The sequence below is a fragment of the Myotis brandtii genome, unplaced genomic scaffold, assembly GCF_000412655.1.
Source record: "Myotis brandtii unplaced genomic scaffold, ASM41265v1 scaffold199, whole genome shotgun sequence".
In the NCBI taxonomy this organism is placed as follows: Eukaryota; Metazoa; Chordata; class Mammalia; order Chiroptera; family Vespertilionidae; genus Myotis; species Myotis brandtii.
Genome location: NW_005357414.1, coordinates 4,718,428 through 4,730,542, shown reverse-complemented (window position 1 = coordinate 4,730,542; position 12,115 = coordinate 4,718,428). Strand labels below are relative to the sequence as shown.

The window sequence follows — 12,115 nt, the reverse complement described above, 5'->3', positions numbered from 1 at the left end:
AAAGAAAGAAAGAAAGAAAGAAAGAAAGAAAGAAAGAAAGAAAAAGAAGAGAGAAGGAAGGGGAAAGAGAGAGAGGGAGGGAGGGAGAGACTAGATAGATAGATATAATGCTATCATTCATTATCTCGTAGTTGGATGGTGCACCGGGCCTCTAGTATATATATATATATGAATAAGAGAGAAGGAAGGGGAAAGAGAGAGAGGGAGGGAGGGAGAGACTAGATAGATAGATATAATGCTATCATTCATTATCTCTAGGTAGTTGGATTATAGATTATTTTCTTTTATTTACTTAAATGTCTTTTCCAATTTTTTCCAATTACTATTATAATTCTACAATATATTGGTTGCCTGTTGATTAAACTATTTAATCATTGTATTAATTTAGGTTTTTTTTGTAACCAAATAACAAGCTAGAGATCACAAATAGAAAATGTTTTACTTCAATGATCCCAAACTGAGTGTAAAGAACAGGAGTGATTTTGAGGGGAAAATGGACAACAGCTTCAGCTTTATCTTCCCTTTTTTTTTTTTACAGTCATCTCTCAAACCAGTGATGAAACTAGCGAGGCCATCTGGAATCCAGAAGAAGTTCCAGAAGGAGCAGAGCATGCTGACATGTGGGATGTTAGAGAAGTACCAGAGTAAGTCAAATGAAGCCAGGAATGTGTTTAAGGGTTTAAACTAGATGTGTCATCTGATATCATCCTATTTTTGACAAAATTCATAAAGTGACTTCTACCACATAAAAGATAAAACTGCCCTAACTGGTTTGGCTCAGTGGATAGAGCGTCGGCCTGTGGACTGAAGGGTCCCGGGTTCGATTCCAGTCAGGGGCATGTACCTTGGTTGCGGGCGCATCCCCAGTGGGAGGTGTGCAGGAGGCAGTGGATTGATGTTTCTCTCTCATTGATGTTTCTAACTCTCTTTCCCTCTCCCTTCCTCTCTGTAAAAAATCAATAAAATATATTTAAAAAAAAGATAAAACTACAGTGACACACAGAAGGCTTGTGTAATTGGTTATTTTTCCTTCTAAAGTAGAAAAACAAAACACACAATAAAACATAAGACCTTCCTCTTACTTATTATCTAACAAAAAATGAAAAACCCAGTAATTTCCATTATAAATGTATATTTAACGTCCATTACTTATATAATGTGGAATTAAGAAAATAGCCTATTCAATTACAAGCATTCATAAAAACTAAATTATTATACCATGTTTATATGTGAAAGACCTGCTTTTAGTTACTAGATGTTCCACATTGACTATGACTATAAAACTGTGTCCAATGCTTCAAAAAATCCTGTGCTTCTATCTTCTAACTCAGTTCTGAAAATAGAATCAGTAGGAGACTGCAGATAATTAACTGGAAAAAAGTACCCAGCTTTTACATAAACAATGTCAAAAATTTGTAAACCTCATAAAAAAAGCAAACACCTTCAGTCTGCATCTTAAGAATGAAGAGAGTAGCCCTAGCCAGTTTGGCTTAGTGGATAGAGCATCGGCCTGCAGACCAAAGGGTCCTGGGTTCAATTCTGGTCAAGGCATGTACCTAAGTTGCTGGCTGCTCTCAGGCCAGGCCCCTAGTCAGAGTGCATGCAGGAGGCAACCAGGAGTGCATGCAGGAGGCAACCAATCGATGTGTTTCTCTCACATTGATATTTCTCTCTGTCTTTCCCTCTCTCTTCCACTCTTTCTGAAAATCAATGGAAAAATACCCTTCGGTGAAGATTAAAAAAAAAAAGAATGAAGAGAGTAAATCTCATATTATGTTTATACAGAACACACTCATCCATATGAAAGATAAGAGTTAAGTCACTCATTTGTTATATTGTCTAATAAATGTCAATCATCCATATATAGCAAGCTCCAAATTAGAGTAAATTCTCACTTTCCCTGATGTTTGATGTTCTGTAGAAAGAACATCCATGAAAGCTTTACAGGAATAAGTAACTCATTCAGGATATGAAGAAAATGGCTTTTAAGATTTTTTTAAAAGTATACATTTTCAATCTTATGCAATTATATTTCAAATGTCCCAATGGGTAAAGAGGAAAATGAGTAAAGAATGTAGACAGGCAGTTCACAAAAGAAGAATGACTAGTAGTTAAATAAAAAGTTATAAGGGCCTGATCTAAGTCACTGGCCTCAGGGAAAAGCATTAGGGTCTTTATTTGAGAGATTTTTTAAAGGCAGATTTGATATTTTGATTAGATATAACGAATGAGAGGAAAGTGTAAAAAATGATGCTAAGGTTACTATCTTGGGTGACTGTGTTATGAATAGTGGGACCATTAACTGTAATTGGGAATATATGTGGAAGGGAAGCAATGAGTTTGTTTTTGGATGTGTGAACAGTGAGGTGCCTTTGAGACATCTAGGCAAATACATATAGTAAGAAGTTGGAAAATTGCTTCTGGAGATGAGAAGAGCAGCAGCTAGAGCAAGTCTATTTGGGAATCATGGACATATGGGTCAATACTTTTCTACTTAGTTTTATTCTGGCCCAATCTTTGTAAATATCTGATAGATGTTATAGTCTATTAAGAAAAAAAAATGACTCATATCAAATGGCTACTTATTGTCACTCCTGTTTCAACTCAGAGAAATCCCTTTTTCATTCCTTGGCATCAAAAATTCAATGTAATCTTTTAGTCTTCCTGTCCAGAGATTTACCGTTTCTTCATCAGGATAGAATTAAATATAAAAGATCGTTTGTAAATGTTTGCTTACTTCATTCCATCTAAAATGATAAGGTACATTATGGCTGGGTGCTTCTGTAAAACATCCTACCTCTAAGGGCCCAAGTTTGGGCCCAAGGAAAAATTTGTGAATTGTCATATGTGAGTTGAAATACAGGAAATTTTTTCATTGAACTAAGAATTCTATATGTCTTGATTCTAAACATCATAGTGTAGATGTGTTGACTATATTACCAGTGTTTCTATTGTAGAATTTTAGAGGTGGAAAAGATAGAAATCATTTAATTCAAATCCATCCCTTCTATAAATTGTAAAAATGTAGAAGCAGAGACTCCATGAGTTTGTGACTTTACCAAGGTCACACAGTTAATGACGGAAATGGTATTAAATCTGGATTGTTGAACTCTACTTTATGGCTTACATTTAGCAGAGGAGAGTTTCTGTCTATCAATCAAACTGGGTTATGGGCCCACTATTTTTCTGAGCCTCTGCTTTCCTGGAAAGAACCTTTTTTCTTCTACATTGAATTTTATTAGACTCTTATTAGAAATGCCCTCAATCCATTTTATATGTATAGATCTAAAACAATTAAGCTTCATTTTAGAAAAGAAATATGATATAAATTCGGCTTTACAGTGTTAGGCATTTTTAACTGAATTTCTAGACTTCTATTCCTTTATGTTCTGCTATATGCCTGAAAAACTGTAAGCATTTTATTTAGTCCTTTTATTTTTTTTTGTAATGGCATATTCTCATAAGTTTCTAGTTTTCTGCTCTGTGACAGGAAATTTCTCCTTCATTTGAATCTCTATATCAATGCCTTTTTTTCAGGTATGAAATTATATACAAACAGCAGGTGGGAACTGAAGATATATTCCTAGGACTTACGAAAAAAGACTGTTCAACAGCGTGTTGTGAGGATCTAGTGGTAAGCTTCTCCCCACTTCCCTATTTTCCTTATGATCTTTATAGCTAAATTGACTGCCTGTTGCATACATACCACTGTAGGCAAGGCTGTAAACTCTTTAAAAATAGTGGTTGCTATACTTCAAGTACTAAGGGAATAATGGGATAGACAGTTTAAATTCAGTAAACATGTCAAAATAAACTAACCTTACACATGTGGGTAAGATTTACAAATAAACATAATATAATCATATGACATAATACACTATTTCTAGTTCAATTAAAACTGCCCAATCTGATTGGACTGAATTTCTTTCATCCTTCTTTTATCTCATGTATGCCATCTGATTGGTTAATAATGTCTCATGAGTTGACAGGCAATGAGAATGAAATATTTCCTTTCCTGAATCTGTCTTCTCTCTTATGTCTGTGTTTCTTTTAATGACTCAGCTGGCATTGGGAAATTTAAAAAGGGATTTTTTTCTTAATATTTGGAACTTCTGAATTAAAACTCTAAAAAGACATCTAAAGTGTAACTTGGCTTCCTAATCTGAATGACACTACACCATATTGGAGAGCATCTTTTGCAAAGCTGCTGTTCTTATGTAATTACAATAACAATGCCAACAGTATGAATTGAAACCACCTTATTTTTGCTTATTTGAGCCTCATAGTGATCTTGTTGAAAAGTCCGTGTATAACCAAGAGTGCAGAATGCAACTCATTTTAACAATAAACACTAGTAATTTTGGTGCTGAGAATTTATTTTTTGAGAGCCGGGTCTGTGCATTTATCTTTTTCTCTCCTTCTCTTACAATACTGTATAGTATAGAGTACTGAGGTGCCCATAGGGGATACTTAATATTTTTTTCCTTAACCAAATGATAAATGGAATTTCTCTTTTGCACAAACTTCAGGTTTTCTCTTATTAGCAAGATCAAGTAACAAAATGTGAATAGTGATTTTAAGTACCTCAGGAGATTTTTCAAACTTGAATGAGTTAAGGTTTCAAGTGATCTTGAAGTAAATAGTCCCCAGGGTTTTTGTTTGTTTGTTTGTTTGTTTGTTTGTTAATCCTCACATGAGGATATTTTTTTTCCCCATTGATTTTTTTAAAGAGAGAGTGGAAGGGAGGGGAAGAGACAGAGAGAAATATCGATGTGAGAGAGAAACATTGCTATGAGAGAGATCACATTAATTGGTTGCCACCAACACACACCCTGACCAGGGCAGGAGATGGAGCCTGCAACCAAGGTACTTGCCCTTGACTGGAATCTGTGACCCTTCAGTCCACTGGTCAAAGCTCTTACCACTGAACCAAATCGGCTAGGGCTAGCTCTCAGAGTTTTAGCAGTAATATTCAAATTATTCTCCTTAAATTAGTATAAAATTATGGTTTTTATTTCGAGTATTAAGGATTGATTTAAACTCTGGAGAAATTCTAGGCCCTAAATAAATAAAACTGTTGTGGGCCTTTTCATTTCTCTCACGTAAATTGCTACGAGTATTAATGATAAAGGTATACTGAATGACGAATCTTGGAAACTAAATCACACCTCAGAATAGGAATATACAATTTATCTAAAACTCAACAAGTATATACAAAAAATACTTGATCCCTCCCTCTAATAAATTTATAATCCACTGGGGAGACATAAATGTCTCATTTTATTATTAACAATTAAACTCAATGTTGACAATTATATGACTACTGGAAGTTAAAGCGTTTGGATAAGGAATGAACACCACTGAATGGCAGCAGCAAATGAAACATTTGTTGGTGCTATGGCACTTTACCACATTATACTATTCCGTTACCCCTTTCTTTTTAATCATATATTCAATCTTTGAAAATTTAGTGACTACTACTACATACCAGGCACTATCCTATGTACTAGGGATACAGAGATAAATAAGAAACAGTCAATTCCCCTCAAGGAATTTCCAGTAAAGGAGATGGACACCTAACAAATCATTGCATCAGTACATATTTAGACGCATATATCAGGCACATGATGACATAAAGCAGAAAGAGAACAACTCTCTTTAGGTAGATAGGATTTCTGTTGTGGACAACATTCCAAGAAGGATCTTCCAAGCAGAGGTAACAGCACATGGAATGGTAACCAGGTATGAAATAGCATGGCCTATTTGAGTAAGCAGTGAATATAAAAAAGAAAAAGCCCTTATTTGTAGCTTAAATTTTGAATTTTATTCTGTAGGCATATCATTTATGACATCCACCATCATTGCTTAACCCCACTGGTAAGACTCAGACTAAAGAGGTTGTTGACCCCATCTCAAGTATTTCTTGCTCAAATTTATAAGCTTATTATTTCTGTTAATAATATGGCATTTTCTCAAGTCTAAGACACCATCAAATTGTAACTGTGCCATTTATTTAATAATAAAGGAAAATAGATATGCTATATTTAATGTATGCATTGATTATGCGATACATCCTAATATCAGAAACATTAAAATGTAGGGAAATTTGCAACTTAGAATTGACTAAATAGGTTACTTGGATCCTGGACCTGATTCATATGTACAAGGAGTGATTTTGGGGTTAAAAATTCACAAGGACCACCCTGTCCTTTACCCTCCCCAAATTCCAAATAAAAAAGTAAGATTTATGAGTCCTAAATCAAAGCAATTGTCTTAAACAAAATTCTGCATTAGTAATATGTATGTCTTCAGCAAACCTTCCATTCTTGCCTTCTAACCCCAATCCAAATAACTCCATTATACAAATTTTGCCTGCTGCTCTACTCCCAAGTTTGTAGCTACCAAACTTCCCTCACCTTAATCTATATTTAGGCATTTTATTTTTAAATAAAAATTATATATATTTAAGTGTACAATATGATGATTTGATATACACAGTGAAATGATTACTATAGTCAAGCTAATTAATGTATCATCTCACAGTTACCATTTGTGTGTGTGTGTGTGTGTGTGTGTGTGTGTGTGTGTGTGTGTAGTGAGAGCACCTGAAATCTACTCTATTAGCAAATTTCCAGTATTCAATATAGTACTATTAACTCAGTCATCACGCTGTACATTAATTTTAGAGCTAGAACTAAGCCAGTTTTTGTTTTGCCTTGTTGTTAACTGCTAACCCTTTTCTTCAAGTAAAATTCAATGAGAAAGTCCAACATATAAAACACATAAAAGTATCCCCACCTTGGTTAAAAGGGTACTATTATCCATGAGGCAGCTCTTAGGAGAAAAAAACTAGGGCTCCTTGGAACACGAAAGATGAGAATCTAACCTTTCTTCCTTATATTACAGTTCATTTGAGAAAATAAGGACAAGCTTACAAGGTATCAAATATTCATATAAATTAATGGAAAAACAAGCAAGCTAGAGGGCTTTTTCCTCCTAGGTGACATGTCTATGTTTTTCTTTAAACCTTATAAGTAGAATGCCCCTGTCTTGTTTTATTTTATATTTTATTTTATTTTGTCTTCTATACTCTCTATCCCTCTCTACAAGGTTCTAATTAAATGGGTTTGATATTTATCCTTGACTATATATCCTTGCATACATATTCATCATTGTTTGCTATATTTTTAAAAATTCTACAAATACTTATTGAGCACTTACTATAGGCTAGATACTCAATAGATAGAGTTGAAAAAAATCATTAAGTTTCTACTTCTCTCCAGGAGCTTACTGTCAATAGATCAAACAGTCCATAAGCAGCAGCACAGACCTTCATAAATCCATCCAATAAGGAAACAATGAGATCAAAGGAATATAGATTACTTACACAGACAGCATAAGTAAGATCAGCATGGTGTCAGTTCCCGATATTCCATTGCCCCACAGGACAAAATCAAACTAAAGGTGCCTGTGGGTACTCTGTTGCTGAAGAGTTCACTCTAGACTGCAGCTAAGCTGTTTTATAGCCTGCATCTGTACCCAAGGGGAAGGAGATAGAAAGTCCTCTGCCTTACTGGAACCAGGGAATAGGGTGACAATCTGCCTTGTGTTAGCCTTCTGCAAGATAGGAAGCCTCCCACAAGGTAGAAAGACAGATAAGAAAAACAGCCTTGAGGCAACTCCTCACAAGACTGCCTATCTTCCCACAGTCTGAGAGGATCACAGGATGTTCTGCCAAGGCCTGGGGCAGACCACAATTGAGCCTTGCCTACATGGCCTATGTAAATAGTGCAAGGTCACCAGAATATCAGAGTGGAGACATTTTTGTACATTTACAGTCTAAGAGTAAAAGTTTTTTTTCCTGATTGTTTTCACTTAATATAATAACAATAGCAAATAATTTATATAATGCTTACTAAGTGCCAGACATTTCTCTAAGAACTTTGTGCATAGTAACTCACTAATCCCCACACCAAAACTCTATGAAATCATTGCTAGTATCCTTATTTTACTAATGAGGTTACTGAAGCACAAAGAAGTAACTTACTTAAGGTCACACATTTGGAATCTGGCAGAACTACAAGTTGAACCCAGACAATTTGAATTTGATAAAAGTATGTGCAAAGTGAAATGAGCACAAAGGAGAGGAAGAGCAAGCTCACTTCATAATACAGATGGCATTTGACCTGGACATTTGAAGGACATAACAGTTTGTCAGAGTGGAAAAGTTGTCTAAACAGAGTGAGCAGCATGAGCAAAGGTATAGTTCTGTGAAAGTATATGATGTTTATTGAGAACTATTTGTTATGTTTTTGGAGCTTTAGAATGCATGGAGTAATAAAGTATAAAACAAAATAGGCCACTTAAAGTTAGCTGTAAAAGCCCTTGAATATCATACCATGTGCTGTGAACTGAACTGTGCCCCTCCCCGACCATTCACTACTAACCCCTGGTGTGATAGTATTCAGAAATAGAGTCTTTGGGAGGTAATTAGGTTTAGATAAGGTCACAAGAGTGGAGCTTTCATCATTATATCAGTGCCTTTATAGGAAGAGACACTAGAGAGCTTGCTCTGCTTACTATCTCTCCCTGTCTCATGAGCACACAGTGAGAAGGTGGCTGTCTACATGCCAGGGAGAGAGCTCTCACCAGAAACCACCATGCTGGCATATCTGGCATGCTCAGCCTTCCAGTCTATAGTATTTTGTTATGGTAACCTGAGCATACTAAGACACCATGAAATTTGGACTTTATCTTGTGGGCATTAGAATTACTAAATGTTTTAAAGGAGACAATTTGAATAATTAGATGCACATTTCAGAATAACTCTAGTGGCAGATGATGATTAAGAATTTGGTGGAGATTATTGTGGGAGATGAGTGTGAGTTTGGAAGACTGATGGTAGGAAAACCAGTTAATAGACAATTGCAATAGTTCAGGTGAGACAAGTAAGAGAAGTAAGACTATGGCAATGGGAATAGAAAAGAATGGCTTCAGTGGAAATTTTGGAGGTAGTATTGATATGATTTAGAAAGTGGTGAAATGTGATTTGTAAAGGAGAAACAGGAGTTAGATTTCTAGCTTTAGTGACTAGGTGAATGGTGATGGCATTAATTAACATATGGGAATGATAAAGTGTTTTATCTTTGGGTGGCAATCTTAAAGATGGTTTTTATTTCTTTTAGCTCATCTGAGTTTTCCACATATTTTACAATTACCATCAATTACTTTTGAAATGAGAGTAAACAAAGGGTGTTTTTGTTTGTGTTCTGGAGATCAGTTATGCAATGCAAAAGAAATAAGACAAAGTTCTAGGAGAAAATATTAAGCTTGAGTTATATTGAGTTTCAACTGCCTGTAGGAAATCTCGTTGGAAGTATGTAGTAGTCTGTTCGTATTATAAATCTATGAGGAATCAAAGACAGGAACTGGAGATATTGACTTTCAGAGTATGTGTTTGCTCTCTCCAGAGGTTAGAATATATCCACAGAGTGATGGCTTTGCTTTGGGCTTGGAATGAAGTATTACTGATTTTAGGTAGCATATGTGTGCTTGGAGAGGAGGAGTTGTTGATAGGGATACTAGGGAACTTTCAGAAATGGGACTGACTTGAAACAGAATATGTGGCCCTTGGGAAGGGGTCAACAATCAGAGACAGACTTCAAACAGAGGCATTGTAAATTCTCACTATTTGAGAATGGCCAGTTCCAGGCCAGGAATTGAAAACCAAGGGAATTGAATAAATGAAGTGAGGTTGGGATTGTGACATGGCTTTAGAGATACGATAGGGGAAGCAAAAAAACTGTCATAGAAACAAGTTAGAGAAACAAAGAACGAGAACCGGCCTACCTCTGAGAAACAGGGTTGCCAGTTGGAGATTGTGGGGAAAGGAACTTTAGATATCAAAGATATTTAAGGAGATAGCCTGGCTTCCCCATAGGACTATTTTTTGACAGGAAAGGGGATGGGTGCGATGGGGAAGTAGGTCAGTGGATTCCCATTTTTATCCATGGGTACTGAACATCAGACTATCTCTAAAATAAAAAAAATGAATGGGGCTAGGGTTATTGATATTCTGCCAAATGACCATTGTTTATTCTAGGAGAGGGGAAAAGCTGCCTGCAGATAGCTTGATACTCTTTTTGAGCTTCAATGGATACATGATATTTTGGTGCTTCTACTTTAATTGATTAGGGGACACTTTGATGTAACCTAAGAAATAAGACATTAAGCGATGTGGTTTTGTTTTTTTGTTGTTTTGTTGTTGTTTTTTTTTTCCATCATCACCTCCTCACTGGGATATGATCCTTACTCCATCTCTAAATCTCACTAAGACTAAGGTGAGAGTCAAGATGGGTTAGAAGTCTGTCACCATTTGCCAGACACAATCAAGAGTCACATGTTTATCACACATATTTATCTCAGAAAGGGCTATCAATCATTCTGAGCAAAGTGTCAGCCTATCCTCTGAGAACTCACTTGATTCTTGGATGATATTCTCATCAAATTCTGGTTAAAGCAGTCATATTCACTTACTTTTAATGAATAGAGTTGGCATCTTGATAATAGAATGGATTTTCTTAACTAAAGAATGAACACCTTTTTGGAGGTTTTCTGATACTGAATTTTGGGTTGTGTGTTAAGGAACTATCTATTCTGATTTTATTAAGAGTCATAAGCAAGAATGGATGATGAATTTGATCAAATGCCTTCTTTTTTATTTATTTTATCTTTATTGTTGAAAGTATTACAGATGGCCTCTTTTTTGCCCATTGAACCCTTATAGCCCACGCCCAACCCCCCACCCCACCCCCAGATCAAACGCCTTCTCAACATTTGTGGAGATCATATGATTATTTAGTTTTGATATATTGGTAAGTTATATTACATTTCTTAATATTAAAGAATCCTTGCATTTACCCATTTATTTGTTTACTCAACAAATACTTATTGAGTGCCTACAATGTGGCAGGTATTGTTCTAAGCACTGAAGATACTCTAGTAAACAAAAGACAAGGATTACTGCCCTCACAGAGCATAAACTCTAGTAGGAGAGATAAATGAACAAAATAAATGCATAAATTTTATTGTACATTGGAAGGTGATAAATGCTATAAAGAGGAAAAGAGCCAGGGGAATTAAAAAGGAGTACTAGGGTTGGTAGTGGTAGCAATTTTAAATAGTGTGGTCAGGGACAGTCTCACTGAGAAGACAATATTTGTGCAAAGACTTGAAGAAGATAAAGAAGTAAGGCTAAGATGTTGGAAAGGTTATCTAAGTGGATATTTAAATCCTGGAGATTTAAGACAGGAGTTGATGTTAAAAATATCAGTGAAGAGCAAAATTATTATAAAAATTAGGGTAAGCGTGTGACCTAGGAATTGTAGATAATTGCACAAGGAAGGTGATTGATGATATGGTGTGAAGATGTGAGATTTATTTTAAAAAGCTGGAGGAAAGGGTCACACCCAGTGATATAAAGGGAATGGGAGGAAAAAAACAGGCACCAATTGAGAAGACTATAAGGGAGTCAGTGTCACTAAAGGAGATCTAGATTTCATTTAGACTAAGAAGTTGAAGAGAATATTCAAGGAAGTCTTATGAGATTAGGGGTAATGTACCATATGTTCCAGAGTACCTAATCCAAGGGGTAGAAAATGGAAACAAAATAGGAGACATGAAGATCCAGATGGTAATTATTAGGTGGTAAGGAGGGATATGGGAATCTGAGGCTTCTTGTGTTTATTGATAAACAGAGGTAAAAATATAACTTTAGTTCTGGTAGTCTCAAGACAGTTAGTGGTGATGAGGTTGTGAGCGCTTGAGAGTGAACTTTCTAGAGTCATTAAATTAAATAAGAATGTCTGCCAAATTGTCAGCCCTAACCCTTCTGTATTCCTTAAGCTTCACTTAAATTTCAGTAAATAGCATAGACTGGTCAAGTTACATATAAGATACTAGTAGCCCGGTGCACAAAATTGGTGCACATTAAAAGTGAATTAATTGCCCTAACCAGTTTGGCTCAGTGGATAGAGCATTGGCCTGCAGACTCAAGGGTCCCAGGTTCGATTCTGGTCAAGGGCATGTACCTTGGTTGCGGGCACATCCCCAGTGG

General features: G+C 35.8%; 1 protein-coding gene across 3 annotated transcripts in view; it reads left to right on the top strand.

Moving 5' to 3' along the window:
* The window catches only part of PIH1D3 (PIH1 domain containing 3), a 72,802-nt gene that overhangs the window by 23,928 nt on the left and 36,759 nt on the right, over positions 1-12,115 (top strand). For all 3 annotated transcript variants that reach the window (XM_014538841.1, XM_005865234.2, XM_005865235.2), the window contains exons 4-5: positions 539-644; positions 3,538-3,634. In XM_014538841.1, coding sequence (XP_014394327.1) covers positions 539-644; positions 3,538-3,634 — 203 coding nt within the window. The remainder of the gene's footprint in view (positions 1-538; positions 645-3,537; positions 3,635-12,115) is intronic.